We start from the raw sequence: 24,176 nt of genomic DNA on the forward strand, positions 1-24,176 counted from the left end.
GTGTGTGTGTGTGTGTGTGTGTGTGTGTGTGTGTGTGTGTGTAGATAACGTATATTGCATACAAGTTAGTTTTTAAATTCACTTTCAGGAACGTTCTTTGTGCCAGTGTAAGACATTAGCACAGGTTCTCATGAAATGCCTGATAAATGAATGAATGAATAAATGAATTACTATTATAGGGCCACAGCAGTCCAAAATCATAGACTGCTGTCACCAGTAGAACCCCCTCTGCCACTAGACAGCCTCAGTGCAGAATTATTTCAGAACCTTTTCTACAGCTTTCATTATCCTAAATATCTATGCAATTCTGGTCTGCATATATACATATTTTGCACATGGTTTTGCAGAAAAACATGATTTTATTTTGTAGCTTAATGTTTTCTCGTATGTTTATCCCATAAGTGTTTCCTATGTTGCTACATTGCTTTTGTTATAATGTTCTGTCGAGTGGATGGACGTAATTTAATTATACATTCCCCTGTGGTTGGATATTTGGTGCTTCCGTGTTTTTACAAAATAACACTTTAATAAACATGTTACAAAATAAAGTTTAAATCATGGGTTTAGATTATAACTTTAGGATTAAATTCAGAAGTTGGAGGAAGTGAACTAAAAAGGGTGTGTGTTTTAATAGCTGTTACTACAAATGGCTTAATTACCTTCCCAAAGGATTAGATATAGCTGCATTCCTGTCAGCTGAGTGTGAGGGAAAGGGGTCTCATGAAGAAAAAAAAAAAAGTAGAGGGGAGGTTGTACATAATTGATTTAATTTGCATTTTAAATGTGTTTAGCAAGGCTGAGTCTGCTTTCACTTCTCCGTTAGCACTTATATTCCCTGGACGTATCTCTTTATTAGATGTGGAATTTTTTGGTTCATGCAGATTACCTGACACATCATTGCCACCCTTCCCCACGCTACTGCACCTTGAAGAAACCTACTGTGGATAGGCCGGGCACCAGGGCCTCCTTTACTGAAGGCCTGGAAGGCTTCTCATCCAGCCCCTTTTTTAAGCATCCTCCCTCTAGTCATGCTGGTCTTTAAGGATGGCAGCAAGGGGAGGTGGTGAGCAGGGTGGGAACCTGTGCTGAACTCACCTGCACTCTCTGTTTCCCGCCCAGCTCCGTCGATGCCTGAGTACGACACAGACACCCCATTGAATGAAACAGACACGACCATCACAGTGATGCTGAAACCTGCCCAGTCCCGGGGAGCCCCTGTCAGGTGAGGATGGTTCTTCACTTGGAGTCTGCAGTTTTCCTTCTCTGTGTCACATGGGCCTCCAGTTGAATCATATGACTGGCAATGCCCATGGGCAAGACTGGCCAGGAGCAAAGCTTCCTGGGAGGAAGGTCAGTAGCCCCAAGCCCACTTCAAAGGGAACCCCTGAGTTCAAAACAAACCTGGGCAACATAGGGAGACCCTGTCTCTACAAAGAAAAATGTTTTTAAAAATTAGGTGGAATTGCACACTCCCATAGTCCCAGCTACTCGAGAGGATGATATGGGAAGATCACTTGAGCCTGGAAGACTGAGACTGCAGTGAACTGTGATCACACCACTGCACTCCAGCCTGGGCAAAAGAGTGAGATCCTGTCTCAAAAACAAAAGCAACAAAATACAAGGTACATCCTAATAGGGACCTGAGATGGTCCAGAAGAAAACTTCCTGGAATGTGTTTATGATAAATTTAGTTTGTGGGGTTGGGGACCTGGAGCACAGTCTCCTGGCAAGATCACTTTTCCTTGTGTCGCTGCCAGTAACATCCAGATAGACAGACTTGCTGAATTCTGCAAACAACCTGCTCAGAGATCACAAATGTGCCAAGACCTGAGGGCTGGTCCAGTTTAAGGCTGTAAGGTGTTAGAATCCCACAAGGGCACTTGCCATCTGGTAAAACTGCTGATTTTAATAAGAGATGGTCAGAGTTCAGGAATACAGTGATGCATCTCCATAGCTAAACTGCCAATGTCAGGTCATGACATTAGGAGCACGGACATTTCTTTTAAACAAGCTACACTTTGCACAAGGGCAGAGACACTGGCTGCTGGTTTTGCCCAGAACTCCAGGAAGGAGGACTACATTTCCTTAAAATGAAGCAGAGCATCGAGTGGAAAGACTTTCAAATTGCTCTGTACAGCTCATCCAGCATAAACTGAATACCTTATGTACCAGGAATGAGGCCAGACCCAGGACCTAAAAACCATTCATTCATTCAGCAAACATTTTTATTAAGAACCCACCCTGTCTCGGGCAATGCTTTAGTGCTTGGAACATGGCAGTGAGCTAGCCGTGGAGAAGTCATGTCCTAAAGAAAGTCAAACTCTAGTTGAGGAGACAGAAACATAATTACAGTATACAGTGTGTCCTTGTGGAGATACACATAGGTCACTCTAAGAGCTCAGAGGAAAGAATTCCCAGTGGAGGAGACACTGAACTGTATAATGATGCATAAGGTTTCACCAACATTGTAAGAGTGCCGAGTGTGAGCAAAGGCATAGAGGAGAGAGACAGCGTGTTGTAACCAGGAGCACCCAGGGCGGTTGTTTGCTTTAACATAAATATCAAGGTGGGAGTGCTGTGATGAGAATGCAGGTGTGTTTGAGAGGTTCCGGCCTGTTTGAAGGGCATGAGTAGCCACTAGAGACTTGTGTGCAGCCTTACCCCTTGTGTCACTGGAGGCCAGGACACCAGCCCAGCAGGAGGCTGTTGAGATGGTCTAGAAAGCCACTGTCCATCCTATATCCAACGTTACCTAGAAATGATAGGCGTTGGAGTAGACAGAACCAACTACCACCAATTTAGAAGGTCCTGTGTGGTCTGAAGACTTTGGACGATGTTCCCCCTAAGTCAGGTGAGTCCTCTGTCATTGCAACATGTGTGGGTAATGTTTGCGGGGCATCTGACCAGAGAGCTTTTGTCTTACATTCTATGCATGGATTGTTCTAAGATAATCCAACCTGTGATAAGTCAAAGCAGATTGTTGGGTCTTAAGTCAAATTGAGTTACGAATCCCCTGCTTTTTCTTCCAGTTACTCTGATGTACCATTGCCATTCAATTTTCTCTGTATACTGTGAGATACTGTCCTCTTTTCAGATGCAGATGAAGAAACTGAGGCACAGAAATGCCCCAGGGCATACAGACAGTAAGTGGGAAAGCTGAGTTTGAAGGCAGGTCCCCCACGTGTCAAATTATGTTCCATTTTAGCCACCAAAGCTTTATTCCCTTTCACAATTCTCTCTTCTTTTATACCACAGTGTTGGTCACTGTTTCAAAATCTTAGGAAGCTCCTCATATAGCAAAAGTACAGCCCAGAGAAGGGAAGAAGCTTGTTCATGGTTGCACGGCATGTTAACAGCTAACCCGGAACACAGCCCCAGTCTGACCCACAGTCCATGATCTTGATATAGCAGACCCAGGTAACTAAGCCTACAGAACTATCAGCTAAGGGACCCAATCCAGCTGTCATCCATAGCCTTTCAATGTGTTTGGATTTAGTCCAGTTTCCCAATGTTCTGGCTGTGGGTGGGGCCATGGAAAGAATTAGAGTTTGGTGGCAACAAACCTGGCGTCCGATCCTGTTTTAACACAACTGCATGACCTTGGCCAAGATACTTAATCTCTCTGAGACTCATTTCTCCTTATCTGTAAAGTATGGCCAGTAACTATTTCATAGAGGCTGAACAAAATGGAAGTACCAAGAGTAAGGCAGGTCTGACATCCAGGCCTACCTGACCCCAGAGTTCAAGCTCCTTCACACTCAGCAGAGGGGGCCTCTGAGCAGCCCAAAGCAAAATGCCCATGAAAACTTTTCCCGTTCGCACACACAGAAGCCCTTACACTTTCCCTCGGAATCTCTATACTCTTGGTTTGCATGTCTGTTTAACAAGCTCATACATTCTAAGACTCAGCAAATTATGGGGAGGGATAAGGGGATGAAAGTTTCCCAGTAGCAATGAGAAATGACAGTTGTCAGGGTGCAAAGGAATAGCGCAACTCTGCAAAACAGACACAGGGACTCAAAAATCAAGTAGGTCAACCAGGCACGGTGGCTCACGCCTATAATCCCAGCACTTTGGGAGGCTGAGGCGGGTGGATCACTTGAGGTCAGGAGTTTGAGATCAGCCTGCCAACATGGTGAAACCCCATCTCTACTAAAAATACAAAAAAAATTAGCCTGACGTGGTGGTACATGCCTGTAATCCCAGATACTCGGGGGCTGAGGCTGGAGAATCTGTTGAACCTGAGAGGCAGAGGTTGCAGTGAGCCGAGAATGCGCCATTGAACTTCAGCCTGAGTGGCAGAGCAAAATTCCATCTTAAAAAAAAAAAAAAAAAAAAAAAATCAAGTAGGTCTACATGCTGTCATCCTTCACAGCCGTGCATATTTATTACTTGGTCCTGGTTTGCCCTGAAAATATGGGTCTGCAACTTACAGGAGCCTGCTAGCTTTCATTTAAGGAACAGACACTTGCTACCTGTTTGTCTCTATATCTAACGCCACCTGTATTCTCACGACATTGTGATAATAGTCTCCTCATTTTGCAGATACAGAAACTGAGACAAACAGAAGCTAAGTGAGTTGACTCAGGCTATAAAGCAAGCAAGTGGTACAGGCAAAATTTAAACTTAGTTCAAATGACCCAAAGCCAACACTCATCTTACTTTACCATGCCACCTCCTAGGAGGAAGGTGTGCATGATATATCTTGGTGACATTTTCATCCAAAAAAATTAAAAGAAATGTCACTGCTCAAAGGGGAAATGGTTGGTGTCTGGAAATGTCTGGCTGCTTTTCCTCTCAAGGCTCTGGAGCATTGAGGGTGGGTGTATATTCAGTTTTTGGACTTATTTTCAGACTGTTTCTTGAGCATTTGACTAGAGGAGGAAGTGACTAACCAATGCCACCCCACACGACTTTCAGGACAACTGCAAGGACAGAAGTGGAAATATCACAATGGATTTCAGTTATCTTGACCTTCATTCACCTTGAACTCTCGGCAGTAGAATGTGATATAGGAGGTAGTTGACCACTAGGTCATGCAACAAGTATTTACTGAACACTTGCTATGTTCAGGAAAGTGAGCTAAGCAATAAAGACAAGACAAGGCACAAGAGAGCCACACTCTGTCCTCTTGAGGCTCCAGTAAATTGTTTGTGAGTGGGGCAGGGAGGTGGGGCATTAAGCAAACAAACAAACAAAATCATGAAATTAGCAAAAAGGTGTCACTGAACAGAACTTGGTCTGTTTGCCTATACACCATAGAAAGCCAAACACTGAAGCATCATGCTTTTCTGGAGAGAAAAGTTTGTTGCAAAGCTGCTGAACAAGGAGACAGGAGTCAGGCTCTTGGAAGCTGGGATGGGTTTTGTAGGCAGAAGGTAATGGTGCGATCTGATTGGCCATTTGCAATGTCGTGCTGTGGGAGGCTTGATCTGATTGGATCATGTCATGAGATGATGATGCTGTTGGATCATGGATCATGCTATGTGGTGTCCACATCTTAATCCATCCCTATTCCTTAGTCCCAGCACCTAGGTTCCACCAGTGGTTGCATGTCTGGTTCATCCGGTGTGCTTGGGTTGTGTAACTTGCAACCTGGGGGCTTTGAGCTGCTTCTACACTTCCACTGTAAGATGATATGAAGCCACGAGGTACATTGACTGTAGTGATTGAGAGAAGCAGTAGACTGGCTGGAGAGATGAGCACCACCCAGGAAAGCTGACCAGTGTGCAGTTCTGTGAGTTGGGGAGGTGAAGCATGAGAGAAAATAATGTGGACACTCTATGACCCCAGGGCTCAAAGAGCTCACTAGATGCACTGGGTGAAGGATGCTTCAAATCAAATTTTACAGTTGATCGTTTTTTGCATTAGCATGTACAGTTAATTGTTCCTGTACTTCCATGGTATTGTCTGATCCTCACCTACCTGGTGAGTCAACTGGTTGGGAAATACCATCTCCATTTTGGAGAAGAAAACTGAAGTTTAAGATGTTAACTGATTGGCCCAAGCTTGTGGGGCTTGTTACAGGTAAGCCAGTATGTAGACCTGGTCTCCTGGCTCTGAGTTCATGGCTCCCCTGGGAAGTTCTGAGTTCCCCTGTCTGGTATGTCAAGTGATGACTGGGTGGCCCTTTTGTGGGGATGCTACGGGATAAACCTCCACCAACCAGGGCATGAGGGGTGAGCAAGAGGAGTTTTCAGGGGTCCTCCAGCTTGGCTCTGTGTGAGCCCAGTCTATCACTTGTGAGCTTCAGTAGGTCCCTCTCTGAGTGGAGCTGTGTGTTCTCAAACAGACTCACACCCAAACTTTGGCGTTTAGACCCCACCCAGGTAGGCTCTTCTTCTTTCTGTCCATGGTGCTCCAACCCTGGCTGAGCCAAACTCCAGCCTCTGCTCTGCCACTTACAGCTCATCTGAAGCCCTGTGGATCTGACTCTATCTGGAAGAACTGAGTGTGCAGGGGGAGAGGAGGTGTGGCAGGGAGGACTGTTTCTCCCGCACCCTCATCCCTCCAGCCAAACCACCTCAGCAGCTTAGCCTATTTTTCTAATACTCTGCAATGGAGATTTATTGCTTTTGCATTGCTTTCCTCGGGCCTTAAAAGATTTATTGGTTTTTAAGTGACAGAATCCCAGAATTGCTTAAAAGATCAATCAAAAAGTGACTAGAATCTAATATTCAGTTCTGGCTCGAACATGCCGAGCCTTCTTCCCCCACGCCCCACCTGTCACACTGATGTGTGACTGATCTGTAGTAACCTTCATAAGAAAGTAACTTGGGCGTGAATTAATTGCCTATAATGCAGTCCCTGAATTGAGGCTAGGGGCAGAGCCCCAGATTCTGTAACAGACCTTTCCCTTGATCTCTGAAGACTTCCCTGGAAATGCACTTTCCCTGTCTTTCCTCTCCTTCCCATCTAATCAGTCATGGAGACCGGTCCGCTGGACTTCAGAATCAGCCTGGGCCAAGCTCCCTCTCCTCCTCCCCCATTGCTACTTCCCAGCCTTATCCTGTGGACCTGAACCTGACAGGGTATACCTGCTGGGGTGCCTGCCACAGCTTCTCATCCTTCAATCCACCCCCCCACTGAACTGCTGGAGTGATCCTTTGGAAGCGCAAATTGGAGCAAGTTAATTTTCCTGCTTAAAATTCTTAAATGGGTCATTGGTTTTCCATTGCATTAAGTTCAGGCTTCTTAGCATGGAATTCAAGGCTCATCAGAGTCTGTTGTTAGCCTTGTTTCTGGTTTCATTTAATTTCCATCTGCCCCTTTATCAGGTTTTACTCAGCAGTGACCTATATAGTTCCTTCATGGTTCTTTCCTGAGCCCTTAATTGTGTTATACAGTTGTTTATATATTTTGCTTTGTTTTCTGTTGTTTCTACATAACCTTCAATAGGCTGTGAGCTCCAAGAAATCTGAAGGCTTGAAACTACTGAATTACTGAATTAGTGAATTTGCTTTATGGGGGATGGTGTCTGGCATATATTGAGTGCTACCAAAAAAATGTGTGTGTGTATATACATGTATATATAACTAGTTACGAAAGTATGTATTTAGTTAGTTCAACAAATCTATTTTGCCCACCTGGTAGATATCAGGTGCTGGGATTATAGAGATGCACATTACAGACCCCGCCTTCAGCTACCTCCTATTCTGTAAAAGAGTGCTGTTCAATGGAATTTTCTGTAGTAACAGCAATGTATGCTGTGTGGCATGACTGCCAGTGACCACATATGGCCATTGAGCACCCGATATATGGCTAGCACTACTGGGAAACTGACTTTTAAAAATTTTATTTTAATTAATTTAGATATCAGGAGCCACGTATGGCTAGTGACTGCCATTTGGGTGGTAAAGGTCTACAGAAAAGACAATCAGAAAAAGAAAAGGTGCCAATGAGCCTGTGTTTGGCCAACTTGGTCAGAGGTTTCCATGAGAGTTCAGTAGAGAGGCAGCCATCATTAGCCTGGTGAGCTCAGAAGTTGGGAGGTCTTCCTGGAGGCAGTGTTGCTTAAGTTCAGACCTAGGGAATGAAGGGGAGTTAGTATAGAAGGGAAGAGTGTGATCAAGAAAGAAGAGCAGGATATGCAAAAGCTGACACAGAGAAGGTACAGGGTGTGTTCACGGAGCCGCAAGTAGCTCAGTGGGTGGGGACAGAGGAATGGGGAGGGAAGCAAAGAAGCAGTCAGGGACCAGCGAAGAAGGTCTTCTATCTGGATTTAGACTTTGTTCAGAAGGGAGTGTGGAACATTGGGAAGGTGAGCATCCAACTCTGTCCTTCTCTGAGCAAACAGGCCCCTAGTCCATGCTGTTCTTTCCTCCAAGCATGCCATTCTCCACCTGTCCAGCATCCAGTTCACATCGGCCACATCCAGGACCATCTCCACTGTTGCAGCAGAATGCGCCAGCTCCTTTTGAGTTCCCACTGGGTCATGGTCACCCCTCTGTCAGCATCTTGCATTGTCAGCCTCTGCTGTACTGTGGCTTCCCTGAGGACAGAGATGGGTCCCATAGGGAGCTCCTCACTCACACCAGAGACCCTTATGCTCTTCCTACCACAGCTGATTTCCCAGTTGGATACATTGAAACAGGAAAGGCTCCTAAAATCAGACCAACCCCATCCAGTTGCCCCACTGGGTAGACTGGAAGCAGGTACTTGTTTTCTGTGAACATCAGGTTGCTTGTTGGTAAATGGGAATAATACTTACATCTCAGATCGTTTTGAAAGTTGAATAAGCTAAACTTTGTCAAGTGCAACTGGTAGTGTCAAGTGCAACTGGTAGTTGTTCAACATGTTCTTTCGGGGCTGGGTGTGGTGGCTCATGCCTATAATTCCATCACTTTGGGAGGCTGAAGCAGGCAGATCACTTGAGCTCAGGAGTTCAAAATCAGCCTGGCCAATATGGTGTAACCTCATTTCTCCTAAAAATACAAAAGTTAGCTGGGTGTGGTGGCAGATGCCTGTAATCCCAGCTAGTTGGGAAGCTGAGGTATGAGAATCATTTAAACCCAGTAGGTGGAGGTTGCGGTGAGCTGAGATCATGCCATTGCACTCCAGCCTGGTCTACAGTAGGAATTCACTCAGGGTGGTGGCAAAAATATTAAGAGAAAAATATTAGAGAAAGTTATAGAATATAGTCTCAAGCCCTTTTAGAAGCCCTAAAGGTTTTTTTTTTATGTTTCTTGGCTGAAGGCAGCCTAAATCTCCTTTACATTTAGTTAATAAATAAAGCAAATAGTTAAAGTATGTAAAAGAGTTTACCTAACTAACTTGTTTACTTATGTAGTCTTAAAACTAACCTTTAAGCCAGAAAGCCCTCTCGGAGGGAGGTTGACCAAAGATATTAACCTCTAATAGTGTTTGCCTTAAGCATCAGAACCTGTTCTTTAATCTTCAGCCCCTAGTAGTGTTGACTGAAGCCTTTGCCAATTAAACTTTACTAAACAAATATAAGTCTCCCTAGCTGAAGAAGGCACATAGCTGCTACCTGTTTATAGCACTCTCCAAGAAGTCCGTAAGCAGCCACAGACCCTCAGCCGAACTAGCAAAGCATAGTATCTATGTATCAAGGTACTTCATCCATCCATCACTAAGTCAGGGTCTGTAGGACTCCAAAAGGTGACAGAGTGAGACTCTGGCTCAAAACAAAACAAACACATGGTTGTTGTGTTTGGCCAAGCTGTTGAGGCAAGGACTGGCTCTAAGACCTGGGCAGCCATGAGCAAGAATATTCTCTGAGCCCTGCTGCAAACCAATGCCTATCTGCTGTGTATCTTCTCACACTCATGTGAGATCTACTGCATGTGAACTGCTGGCCAGTGTGGGGCACATAAGGAAACCTACAGCCATCTCCAGTGATCTTCAAAACAACAGTACCTTAAAAGTAGGAAAGACAGTCAGAAAAAGAAAGTGCCTGTGAGTCTGTGAACTTGGTCAGATATGAGCACCTTTCTGAAATATAAATTCAAGCAGACGAGCTTATAGTGTCTCCTTGCCAAGGACCAGCACTTGTCTCATTGCCAAGACCCAGGGTTAAGAGCAGCACCCATGGGAGACAGTTATGTTGTTAGGATAGGAAATGAAGGTGACCCACAATTAGAGTACTTGCAGTGATGAGATAAAACTGATCTCATCTCATCTCATCACTTGCGGTGATGAGATAAGAGGTAAAATGGGCATGACTTGGTGATAACTTCTGCAAGGGGCAGGGTGTTGGGGTGTGAAGGAAAAGACATTGTCCAGGATGACTCCCAGTTTTCTGGCTTGGTTCATGGGATGGAAAGTAGTGCCAATGGATGCTGAGGGAGGGAAGGATCTATGAGGACATTTCATCCAGGAAAGGCAAATGGTAGCAAAGGTGATCTGGGAACTGAATGGGGGAGTTAGGAACTCAACTGAGCAAGGACAGCTGCAACCGGCATGTGGCCTAGGAGAGTGCTGGGGACTTTTTCAAGGTCAGTTAGGATATGAGACCTGCTTTCTTAGGTTGCTCAAGGCATGGTGTACAGGGTACGGGAGCTCTAGCCTGGAGGACCAGGGGTATGAAAGATGGAACCATAGAAGACGATGTAACAAGGAATATGCTTCTAAAGGTCATTGTAATTTCTCTTCATCTCCTGATCAGAATCTACAATCCTTTGCATTTGACAGGTACAGTTAGTTAAGACCATAGCTTCTGAAATGCACAGTGATTAGCAATAGTATAAATTGGAGATACAGCCAACTTTTAAAGAAAGAAAAAACTTTATTGGGAAGAAAAGCAAATGATTGCCAAATTTCCTTCAGGATCCTTTAATAACTGTGAAGCCCAGAGTGGGAGCACATGAAACAATCACAGAAGGGTTTTGCTTGTCCGTGAAGCCTCAGTGAGCAAAATTGGAATCATTACCATCTGATTTTCAGATACCAACATATGACAGTGTCCAGTTAGGAAGGAGAAATGATCATTTAGAGGATTTATTAGTACAGGGCAGCCTGAGGGGTTTGTGAGGCCCTGTCCACACTGGGAGAGATGAGAAACTGTTATTACATTTAGACACTCTTCTTCTAAACCTCATTTATCAGTTAGTTCCCCAGTTCTCTGGGCCACCTTGGCTGGGACCTGATGATGAGGAATACTGTGGGTCCCGCTTTGGTGATTGGGGTTTAGGGGGACATAGATAAGAAGTATTCAGACATAACCTGCAAGAAGTCTTAGTGTTGTAAGTAACACCACTTTTAGCCATGCCTAAAAGCACAGTGGGCCTTCATGAGACCAGACTGGGAAATAGGAGAAGCCAGATATTTGATGAAACAACCAGAAATAAGGAAAATGGATGAATGTTCCTGTAGTGTCCTTCGCCATGGGGTTGTCACACAGTCTAAATATGACAACTAAAAGGGTATGTATTAAAGGGATATGTGTCTACCACCAAAGAAACCATGCTAGGAGACAAGGATCAGTCTGGTGATACAGCACAGAGCTGCAATTAGATGGTTGTTCAGGAAAACAAAAGGGAAGAAAGGTGACACTCAAATAGTTTAGGTGGGTTTGCATTCACTTCAGCTTACCCTCACTGCATTTCAGGTCCCCTTTTGTAAGGCTCCTTCCTCCACCAACAACCCAGCTTACCAAGAATTGGCTCTGGTGTTAGGATTCTGGATTATATTGCTTAGACTCTAACCAAGGAGGAAAAACAGGTGTTTGGGGAAGAATATTTAAAATGGAGCAGTCGATGGTACATAAAGATCGAAGGAGTGTTCTATTTTGGACTGTCTGCCATCTGGAGAGATGGAGACAGGGACTGTTACTGGCATGAGGGAAAGAAGAGTGGTTGTCATGCTCACCTCCTACCATAGGGACTATTTAAATTCCAAAAGTCTGGAGTGCTGGAGAGGCATCTGAGCAGGGGTTTTAGATCTGGGAACCATTAGTATCCAGGTGGTATTTGAAGTACAGGGGGAGTGGATGACCTCATCATGGGAGAGTGTAGATTAGAAGAGACGAGAAACAGAACAGAGATCTATGAAACTTTATCAAGGAACAACACAGGAGATGGACAAGGACTGGCCAAAGAGGTAAAGGAAAATCAAGACTGTTTCATTTTTAGTTTTCTTTTCTCTTAAAACAAGAAATTCAAGGGAAGAATGGTTTTAAAAATATTTTTTAAGTGGTTTAATCTTCCCCAGGAGCTTCAAGAAGCTCTTATAATAGAAAATAAGAAAGACACACAAGTTGACCCAGGACTGCAGACAAATGAAGATGATTGACAATGTCAGTGAAAGTGCTGGAAAACGGACCATCTGGTCTAGGCTTGCTTTTAAAAGAATGTGAAGGTAGCTGTTCAGAAAGCAGATATATTGAGGGCCAGGCAGCCTGGATGCTGTTGAAGAATTTGTGTAGAGGGCACACAGCAGGGAGAGGGTAGAAAGACGGGAAGTAGTATTTGGAGAATAAGATAATCAAATGTAAGGTGTCAGTAATAAAACCCTTCTATAAGATATGATGGCTCTGGCTATGACCACATTGGCAGTGATGGTGAACAGACAGTAATAAATTCAAAGTGAAGGTCATTGGAGCCAAATATTGCAAGGAACATGAGGCCAGACTAAGGATGGAGGGGGCTGTCACAAGTAGATATAGTTCTTATAAAGCAAAACCTCCAACCCTGGGGAGCTGGTGAAACTCTTTGCAAGAGCACGGTGACTTTGGAAGATGCCTTCTCCTGGTTCTTACTTTTTCTCTAACTTTTTTTTCTGCTGACTTTTACTTCTCCCACTGTTCTGGGCCCCATGACAGTTTGCATCACTGCTTTGTCTCAGATCTTGCACAGCTGATAACCGATGGCTCTCGGTCTCTGTCTGTAACCACCCAAAGTTCAGACTTTCAAGTCTGCCTCCATCAGGTGCATTTCTATAGCCTGGTCTATTGATGTTTTTCTGAGTTAGAGCGTGGCTCTGTGCCATGTTAGTATCCAAGGAGGTTTGCTCTTATCCAAAAAGCATTCAGCACAATGCCTGCCCCAGCTGTTCAGGGCTGCTCAGAGAGTTGCCTCCACTTGGCAACAGTGAGAGAAGTAATTCTGAAAGACCTGGATTTTTGGTAAGAAAATAACAACTTAAAGTTAGAGTTTCCATCATTGGGCAGAAAAAATGTGTGCTTACTCTCACAATATAGTCGTCCTTTTCTTATCTGGTTACAGATGCTTAGGGTTTGCTATTTAATGCACTTCCACTTAGATACAGGCTTACTAAGAATTTTATAAACATACAAGTATTCATGCCCAAGGCAAAAAGTAGCAGCCCTAGTAACAAATGCAGGAATCAAGGGCTAGACTTTAGACTTACACTGTCCAGTACAGTAACTATTACTCATCGCTACATGTGGCTATTTAAATTTAAGTTAATTAAAATTAAATAAAATTAAATCTTCAGTTTATTAGTTGCCTTAGCCACATTTCAAGTACTCAATAGCCACAAGTAGCTAGTGGCTAACATGTTGGATGGCATTTCCATCAAGGCAGATAATTCTATTTCACTGTGTTGCTCTAGACCCTAGGAAGGTTTGTAAAAAGAGGTCAGGGCCCATGCTTGGTTTCAAAGAGGTTATTTGTCAGGCATTTGTGGAGAGAGGTAAAGGCCAGGGATCCTAACATACGAGATGAGTAATGTAATGAAGACTTAGACACAGATATAAAATCTAAGTCCTGAAAACAGCATGGCAGGGCTTACTTACAGTAGAGATTCTGATCTACTGAGCTGGACTTTCAAAGTTTCTCGACATCACTCCCACGGGATATAAAATGTGAGAAGTGGCTTAATCCCAAGGTTGCCAAGCTTTAATGAACATCAGAATCACCTGGAGTTCTAGTAAGCCTGCAGATTCCTGCCCGTCCCCAAGGACTGTGGGGTAATGCCTGAGAATCTGCATTTTGAACAATTTACCAGGTGACCTACTGGTCTTGGACCATACTTGAGTACTACTGGTCTTGCCTATAGGTGGCCTCAGGTAAGGGGAAAGGAACCTGTACAGGAAACCAAGTCATCTCTTCTATGGCACCAATATTTGCTCATTCCTGTGATATAGGGAAGCAATAGTTTTGCACTGTACTGTGAAGTTGCCCCTGTTGAGTTTACAGCTTTTGGATCTCTCCTGTCTCTCTCCATGTGTGTTTCAACATGAGGATAACCAGTTTTAGCTCCTAAAAGCTGAACTAGAATCTCTGCCAGCTTATTTCTCTATCCCTGTCCACATGGGGGCTAAAAACACACCTCTGTTTTCCTGTGATGATGACAATAACTCGTGTCAGAATAATTCATGTTGTGTTGTTGCATGCTGACAGCATATCTGAATATGTCACTTCCATGCAGATGTGGGGGCTTAGGTAGAAGATGGGTGTTTGACGAGGCTGAACATCAGAATATCAGAATCTCAACAAATCTGTATTCTTTTGTGGAAGGCTAGAGCAGCCTGGGAGAAACAAATCCATTTCCAACTTTCACTCTATAAAAAGTTCCATATTTTCTTAGATCAGACAAAATATATTGAGTGCCAAAATGCTGCAGCAATATGGACGTGTCACTCAGCTGGGTTGGAATCTGTATGCGTTGTCCCCCCGGGCCAGTTTTGATTATGTTCTTTTTCCTTTTATTGCAGTCAGCAAATCTGAATTTGCTATTGTGGGGACAGCAGGAAGAAGAGAGAAAAATGAAGGTTTTTAACCTTCAGAAAGTTCAGAGGTTCAGTCTGAATAAGCACAAAAAGTTTCAGTGTGCCTCTGAATTCCTTGAATTTGCAGAACTGCCCAGAATCCCAAGAGAACTACCTTGCACATAGAATTCAGGCCCTGCTTTGTGGCTAAGAGGCAAATCTGAAATTATGAGAGAGAAACAGTTAGAGAAAGTGGGAAGAGGAATCAATGTTTTTTTTTTTTTTTTAAAAAAAAGAGTTTGGTACCAATCCAGGCTAAGTTTTAGACTATTGTTCAATTTCTTCAATTCAAAGCCATCTGCTTCCCACGGCTCTCAGATAACGTCTCCCCTGCCAGGACACCCTGTTCCTGCTTAATTGAAATTAGTTTCCAAGAATAGTTGTCCAAAGCAGTTTCCAATGGTGGGAATGTTTTGAAAGTCGCAGTAGGAGTTGAAGCTTTGGGATGCAGATGTTCAAAGGCATCACATGGTCTACAGCAGCCATCATATTTCCGAAGCCAGGAGTTCTCTCATTGGCCTCTGCAACTCACAAATGCCTCCTTTGCAACTGGCACCATCTCTCCATCAGGGAAATGTAATACTGCAAGTGTGAAGGGAAACAATCACTTCCATTCAGGTTTAGAGCAATGTGTTTCCCAGGCTTAATTATACCGCAGGTATATAAATTACAGAAACATGTTAATGCTCCCATGATTAAAATTATAGAGTACCTAATTGAAAAAGCATAAACTGAATTGAAGAATTCCTAATTATAGTTTGCTTTGAGGTGTTAATTTCCTCCATAATGAATGCATAATTTCTTGGAACCTATAAAGGTGGCCGCTGCATCAGCACATAGGCACCAGGCAGATGGAAAGGGTTGTCATCTTTCAGTTCAGGAAGTTGACACAGGAGGCTGTGTTCAGGTCTGGAGCCTTAGAAGGTTGCTAAGGAAGAAGGTGGAGCTGGTACAGACATCACACCAAGGTTCTACTCTACCTAGTAGGCATAGAGAGCAAGGTAGATGAGGAATCCTTATTAAACTTTCCCCTCCTGCCTTTCCTTTTCTTTTCCAAAGTCTCAACCATTTTCCAAGCGGGTATTTTGTGCCCATAGGACAGTGATTCTCAAGGTTTGGTCCCAGATCAAATATTGATGTATTACCTGGGACTTCATTAGAAATGCAAACGTTTAGGCTGTGCCTCCAGCCAACTAAAAATCAGAAACTCTAGGGGGAGAGCCCAGCAATCTGGGTTTTAACATGCCCTCCAGGAGAAGCTCAGTTCTAAGGAGTGGGTCATATACACTCCAAGTCACATCTCACTGAGCTTTGTTGAACTCTTACTCTGGATCTAAACCTGAGATGAGAACCTGAGGATATCAATCTTCTATTCATTGATTGTACACTCACAATACTAATCTGAAGTAGAAAATATAAGTCCCTTTTCTCAGTAGAGAAAACTGAGATCCTGAAAAGACAGCTTGCTCAGCTCATAGTGTCTTAGGACCTGTAGGTCTTGTAAGTTCTGATGCAGACTCAGATGCATTATGTTGTTGAATTTTTTTCATTGTCATCATATAATTTTCATCAATGGCCCTGCTAAGAAATGGGTTTTCTGGGCCGGGTGTGGTGACGCACGCCTATAATCCCGGCACTTTGGGAGGCCGAGGAGGGCAGATCACGAGGTCAAGAGATCAAGACCTTCCTGTCCAACATGGTGAAATGCTGTCTCTATTAAAAATATGAAAATTAGCTGGGCGTGGTGGCATGTACCTGTGTCCCAGCTACTCAGGAGGCTGAGGCAGGAGAATCACTTGAACCTGGGAGGCGGAGGTTGCAGTGAGCTGAGATTGCGCCACTGCACTCCAGCCTGGTGAAAGAGCAAGGCTCAGTCTCAAAAAAAAAAAAAAAAAAAAAAAAAAAGAAATGGGTTTTCTGAGACATTGTAAGCTGGAGGCTGAACCACAGCTTGGAATGACTTCCAGTGAGGTTGACTTTGCTAATGCTGAGTCTAACTGTAGAACCAGGGAAGCGGGGGGAGGGAAGGGGGGTGCGGCGGGTGCTTCTAAATATCTGTAAGCATTGATCGTGAGTATGCATTCTTTCTGAACAGTGATGCAAACTCTAAGTATGAAAGACCATGCCACAGCTCAAAAAGAAATTCTTCAGTTTTGGGAAGAAACTCCCCTTGCACAGTGACCCAGGTAGCTGTCAGGCCCCCTGTTAAGGGCTCGGGAGGACACCAAAAGTTGTCTAGAGTAAGGATACACTACATCTCCCCCTCTCTCCAGACGTCCAGCTTCTCTCAGGTTTCTATCCCTAGTCTGAACACATCACAGACTTTGTATGTTTGTGTGCAGTCAGTTTTAGCTAACCCCCAGCCATCTGAAACAATAAACTCTTGTTCTTGGTTTAAAACATTTTGTCAGCTTTTTGCGTAAGTCTTAGCCATTTCCATATGGTTAAAAATGTGGGTCATTTCCAGTTTTTTGTTGTTATAAATAACCCAGCAATAACAAATTTATTCATGTTTTTCTTTTCGTATTGTATCTTTAAATAGCAAGAATCCCCAGGAATGGAATTACTGAAATAAATAAAATTGAACTACAATGTATTGAGTGCTTACTCTAATATGCCAGGCACTGACAGCCAATTCATATACATTAACCTTTTTCATTCTTTAATTAAAAAAATCTCGAAGTAACAAACACATAGTTGGAAAATCAAATAGTCAAGCCATTCCTTATGCCACCACTTACAACCCCGGAGTCCTGTACCTCAGAGGCAAATGCATTTTAATTCTTTGCCCTTTCTTCTGAGAATTGGCAATGTCACTACATAATGTGCTATTTTAAAGTTATTGATTGCAGACATTATCTATTTATTTCCTGCTATGATAGATGATAATTTGGCTGTCTTAAATCATCCAATACCTCCCTTCCTTCTTTCCAATGTAGTTAAGCCACTGTTTTTAGTTAAATAAATACACAATGGCTGATTTTATAATTCTGTAAAAACAGATCACTTCAGAGCCAAATTGTATAGTACTTTTATTATAATATAATGTAATATGTAAGTATTTTTATGTTATTGCATAATTTAAACCTTGCTAAGATTTTAGGTTTTTTATATATATTAACTCACTTGATTATTATCAAAACCCTATCAGGGAGGAACTTGTATTATCCCTGTTTTACAGAGGGGGAAGCTGAAATACTGAAAGGTTAACTAACTTGCTCAAGATCATGTAGCTAGTAGCTACTGATGTGAAATTTGAACATAATGGTCTAGCCCCACAGTCTGGAGCTTACTACTATGTTATACTACCTCTAATTACTTTTCCTATCTTGTGGGCTTTTTTGTTTAATTCATTATAGAGTGTACGATTATTCTGCTTTCTTCAGGCAATATCTTTATTAAACTATTCATATACTTTTCCTCCCACAGAACTCCATCATTTTAGCTTTGCCTTTAAATACTCTTTTTCCCCTTTTCTTTTCTGCCAGTTTCTTCTATTTCCTAAAATAAAACAGAACAACTCTCTCAAACAAAAAAAGTATCATATTTGTTTATAATTTTGGCAGTCATAATTTTTCATTTTAAGAGCTGCTTACTGTTCTTTGAATTTTTTTCTTAAAACATTCACTTCATATTTATGGAAGTAATCATTTCTCAAATATCTCAAGATATGATTTTGATTTTGGATAATGGGGAAGCCTTTCTGATTCCTGTATTCTCTCTATTTCTTCTAGAGTCATTTTTTTTTAATTCATTGCTCTCTGTCATGTTGGAAGCACTGCTCACCTAACCAGTGAACCTCCATAGTCAATATTTAAAAGTAAAGTGTTGAGAAAGTTGACTGGAGGTTCTATGCTTTTGGAGGTGGAGCCATTCAGATTATGAGATGAAATCCTCTTCCCATCTCCTGCCTAAGGGGTAGAGGGCAGACACATAGCTCTCCATGTTCAAAAGTTTGATGGTTTTGTGTACAGACTTTTGATCAACGCCCCTGTTTTCAACCCCACATTTTACTTCCACATTGTCCACACCTGACTACTTCAACATCAGAATCTCCCTTGAAATCTGGGGGGCAAATAAAGTTCATTCCTATTCACATGTCTTTGCAATTTGACTTTCTTTATCCCATCACATGTGGTACCTCTCTGACCATTTTTAGGTTTCCAGGATTTTGTTAAAACTGCTCATCCACTCATGTCCCCTCTCCTGTCCTCTTTTCCTTGTGGATTGCTATGCTTTTTCACATTTCACTGTATTGTAGTGATATCTTAGGAGAAAGAGGAGGTAAGCGAAGTATATTAATTCTTCCACTCTTAACTAGAAGTTACATTGTATCTAGAACTTACATCTAATTTAGTAATATTACTTATATTACTTATATCTAATTTAGTTCTTAAATAACAAATGGTAGAGGCATTATTATTGTATTCAATTCTTATAAATGCTGTCATTTAAATAAATTAAGGAAGAACACATAGTGAAGTTCAGAGCTAAAATTCAAACTTAATACTGATTCCTGAGCCTATGCTCTTTTTACTCCCAGGTCATAAAAACATTTATGAGTCTTGAAAACCATTACCAGATTATTCTTTGCAACTGGATGAATCAATTAAAAATGCTACTGGAATTATAGAATCTTACCAGTTCAACCACAGCTTCACTGAAATGGCTTGTTATAATTTATGCTTAGTTTTACCAATTTAATGCATTTTAAATGGGAACATATTGTCATTTTGATTTGCATTTCTTGGCTTACTGGCAAGGCAGAATATTTTTCTTCTCATTTTTATGCTATTAACATTTCTTTTTTTGTGAGTTTTCTTTTTACATCCTTTGCCCAATTACCTATGGCAGTGGTTCTCAACCAGGGTTAATTTGTCCCCTACAAGACATCTGGCAAAGTTGGAACATGTTTTTGTTAATTACAAGTGGGAGGTGGTATTGGCATCTAGTTAGTGAGTGGGGGTCAGGGATCCTGCTGAACATCCCACAATGCACAGCATAGCCAGCCCCCCACAACAAAGACTTATCCAGCCCAAAATGTCAATAGTGCCAAGAATGCGAACCCCTGAACCATGGGGTTTTTAGTAGACTTTTTTTTTTTAATGTATGATTCAGTCAGAGGTTCTTGATCTTTTAAGTTAGAAGACGCCTTTACCCTCTTAAAAATTAATGAAGGCATCAAAGAACTTTTGTTCATGTGGGATTTGTCTACCAATATTTACTGTATTAGAAATTAAAGTCAAATTCAGGCCAGGCATGGTTGCTCATGCCTGTAATCCCAGTATTTTGTGAGGCCAAAGTGGGTGGATCATTTGAGGCCAGGAGTTCAAGACAAGCCTGGCCAATATGGTGAAACCCCCTCTTTACTAAAAATACAAAAATTAGCCAGACATAGTGGCGCACTCCTGTAGTCGCAGCTACTCAGGAGACTGAGATGGGCGAATCTCGCTTGAACCATGTAGTGGAGGTTGCCCTGAGCTAAGATCTTACCCCTGCACTGCAGCCTGAGTGACAAAGAGAGACTCTGTCTCCAAAAAAAAAGGAATTAAAGCAAAATTTAAACAAATATTTTAATACATTTAAAATGTTAAGCCTATGCATATTAATATAAATAATATATTTCTATTTTCCCAAATAATAAAGTTAGGGTGAAGAGATACAGTTTCACATTTTGTAAATCTTCTTAATATCTGGCTTAGTAGAAGATAATTGAATTATCATATCTGTTTCTGTGTTTAATCTGTTGCCATGAATTATTTTGGTTGAAATAAAGAAAATCCAGTATCACATAGATACATAATTGGGAAAAAAAGAAGGAATATTTTAATAGCCATTTAAGATCATTGTGGGTATTCTTCTTTCATATGACACCAAAACTCAGAGTGCTGGCTTCCTGAAGTTTAGTTGCAACGAAATATCAGTAAACTTTGTATACTCTTTTACATTAAAATTTATATCTATCTTGCACTTGAGTGGATTTTTGGCTTTACATGATTTTGCAACATTATGCATTGGTCATTTGAAAAATATTCATGGATTTATTTTTAAAATTCCAAAGTTAATATATCTCATTATACCATATCAAAATATTACATTTGATGCTATCACCAGAATCACATCATTAGGATTTTTAAATATTGAAGACCTTTCACAGTGGCAGGTACAAGTTTTCCAAATTCTAATTTTCACTTGAAAGCTCCCTTGTGTCTTTGACAACAAATACTGTCAGTTTTCTTTACAGCGACAGACTTTGATTATTCTGGAAAAAATGTTTTCCAGGTATTCAAATCTGAATGACCACAATTTGCTGGTCATTCTTTCAAGAGTTAAAAAAAAAAAAAAGTGCCTCATGAAAAATGTGGCTACTTTAGCATGCAGTCTGAACAATCATAGAAATGTTTTTTTCCTGAAGAAACCATAGTACTTCAATAAGCAGGAGACATGATTTATGTATACCGCAATTGAATCACATGAATGTGAAAAAGACATGGACTCGAGGGTTGAGATTTAATAAAATTAATGCTTTTTACTGCTTCATTGAGGATCTTCTTAAGTGAAACTGGCATTTTTGCTTTTATAGCAAGTTTGCGATGGTGAAGTATGTAATGACAAGTACAGTTGGGTACCACTGCCTTGAGTTATGCTGAGGCACCAGCAGCATTGCCTGCCTTTGCAGAGTCAATGTTAGCAAAGTAGAAAAAGGCAAATGAAGTCTTAGTATTGCTATTACAACGAGGTCAATGTTACAGAATCATTGGGTCTTAAGAACTCCCACAGGACATCTCTGGAATTTAGTGTATGTAAGAATATCTTGGTGGGCGGGCTTGGTGGCTCATGCCTGTAATCCCAGCACTTTGGGAACCTGAGATGGGTGGATCACAAGGTCAGGAGATGGAGACCATCCTGGCCAACATGGTGAAACCCCGTCTCTACTAAAACACAAAATCTAGCTGGGCATGGTGGCACACACCTGTAGTCCCAGCTACTCAGGAGGCTGAGGCAGGGGAATCGCTTGAACCTGGAATGCAGAGGTTGCAGTGAACAGAGATCAAGCCACTGCACTCTAGCCTGGTGACAGAGCGAGACTCTGTCTCAAAATATACATACATATATGTATGTATATCTCATGGTGAACCTGTTCAAATTTACTTTCCCAAGCCTCATATCCAGAGATTCTTGATGGGAATCCAGAATTCACAGGCAATTCTGCTGTTGGATGGATGAGAACCTACAGTTCTCTGTGCATACGTGATTGTAACCTCATTGCACTTCTGCAAACCTTAGCAGTGGGTTACATCTTTCCATAAGAAAAATATTTCAACTGGTGTTACCACCTTTCTTTTACATTTTTTTGCCCTATCTGGCAAAAAAATATGCCTGCTATTATGATTAATTTAATGCTTAATTAGTAATTATTCCATTTACCTTTTTAGAGCTTAAAAGGGCTTTTTGAAGATAATTGATTTTAGATTTTAGACGGTCTCATTAAAAAAAAAAAAAAAAAAAAAAAACTGCTCAGAGAGATTTCACTTGACACTTTCCTTAAGCAAACGTCTTTGTTACAAGGAGAGACATCCAGGCCCCCTACTGATTACTCTTTTTTTTTCCCCGTTTATTTATTTTATTGCATATAGCGTCTTCCTCTGTGAAAGCTTCGCTATGGGTTCTAATCGCCAAGTTAGGAGCTGAATCCCCATGGAAGCTAGTTTTGTTTAACTTCATTTTTTTTTTTTATTTGCTCCTCTCACCATGTAAGATAACTTAGAAAACAATGACATTTCAACTGAGAACTTGACAGGAGTACAAAAGGGTTGCTTCCCAGGATGTCTGAGGTTTGAGAGGCCTGGAGTAAAGAAAACAGTCTGGCTTTCCACTAGGATACAGAAAATGCTTCAGAATGTTTATTAGAAAACAAAACAAAACGAAAACCAGGAAGCTTTTCAGTTCCCTGACACGTTCTGTTTCACATTTACTGCTTTTCAAAATTTAATGTGCAAATGAAATAACTTGGGACCTCTTAAAGTACAGATTCTAATTCAGCAGATCTGAAGTGGGGCCTGGGACTCTGCATTTCCAACACATTTTTTTTTAGGTGATGAAGATGCTACTGGTTTGTGACCACCCAGGACTGGGGCCCCTGCAGCATTCTGCTTCTCCAAGCTATTGTTGGTTAGCACCGTTTGCTTTGAATGCTCTATTTGTTAAGTCTAAGAATAATAATAATAATAAATAAGTTTATTGTTTGTAGAGATGGGGTCTCACTATGTTGCCCAGGCTGGAGAGCAGTAGTGTGATCCTAGCTAACTGCAGCATTAAACTTGATCCTTCCAAAATTGGGATCACAGGCGTGAGACGCTATGCCTGGCCTACACAAACTACATAGACTTGCTTAAAATTATTGTTTGAATGAGCTATTAACATTAGCTAATAGAGCTATTGGTCAGTGTTATTTTATTTTGTTGTTTATTTTATTTTATTTTATTTTTTGAGATGGAGTCTTGTTCTGTCACCCAGGCTGTAGTGCAGTGCTGTGATCCTGGCTCACTGTAACCTCTGCCTCCTGGGTTCAAGGGATTATCCTGCCTCAGCCTCCTGAGCAGCTGGGACTGCAGACATGCACCACCATGCCCAGCTAATTTTTTTTTTTTTTGTATTTTTAATGAAGATAGGGTTTCACCATGTTGGCCAGTCTGGTCTTGAACTCCTGACCTCAGGTGATCTGCCCACCTTGGCTTCCCAAAGTGCTGGGATTACAGGTGTGAGCCACTCCTCCCATCCAGTTATTTTAAACTGAGTCAAATATCTTTTATACATTACTGGATTCTTGACTGGTTGAAATGATACTTTTCAACATGAACTTAGAAAATAGCACTTCTGCAATCAAGTAGAGATGGGTTCTATTTAGTAAATGTTAGATAGTCAACAGAGCCCAGCTGGGTAGAGGGTATTAGGCATAGGTTATGCAATTGTCACTCATGTAGAGAAATCCATCATCAATTAAAAATATTATACTACAGCTATTTTGTAACATATTACATTAAAAATTACTTACAAACTATCTTCACATTCCTATCTTTGATCCTCATCACAATACTAAGGTAATTCATACAATGTTATTTTATTTTAAATGACATTTAAGTTAGATTCAACACAAAATAATACATGCTTACATATAAATGATAGGAAAATTTTGAAAAAACTAACATTTGGGAAATCTTCACCATTTTTATTCACCAATTTTAAAAAAAAATAGGCTTTATGTCATGTTGATCTTCCCTGATAATGTTGCATCCTACTTTTGCCACATGTTATAATAGCTATTACTATTTTAATGATGTTTGGGGAGTACTTGTTCTTTTGTTTCTTCAATTAGTTAACAGATTTTCTCCACACCATTTACTGAATAATCCTTCCAGTCTTACGGAACTGTGATGTTGCCTGTGTGTGTGTGTGTGTGTGTGTGTGTGTGTGTGTGTGTGTG

At 41.5% G+C, this 24,176-nt stretch overlaps 1 protein-coding gene across 13 annotated transcripts in view; it reads left to right on the forward strand.

Annotated features, from left to right (window-relative positions):
- Positions 1-24,176, forward strand: part of PTPRT (protein tyrosine phosphatase receptor type T) — a 1,128,767-nt gene that overhangs the window by 843,159 nt on the left and 261,432 nt on the right. For all 13 annotated transcript variants that reach the window (XM_032295649.1, XM_032295654.1, XM_032295655.1 and 10 more), the window contains exon 11: positions 1,120-1,222. In XM_032295649.1, coding sequence (XP_032151540.1) covers positions 1,120-1,222 — 103 coding nt within the window. The remainder of the gene's footprint in view (positions 1-1,119; positions 1,223-24,176) is intronic.

Source organism: Sapajus apella, unplaced genomic scaffold (genome assembly GCF_009761245.1).
Source record: "Sapajus apella isolate SASKATOON/1434 unplaced genomic scaffold, GSC_monkey_1.0 scaffold33, whole genome shotgun sequence".
NCBI lineage: Eukaryota > Metazoa > Chordata > Mammalia > Primates > Cebidae > Sapajus > Sapajus apella.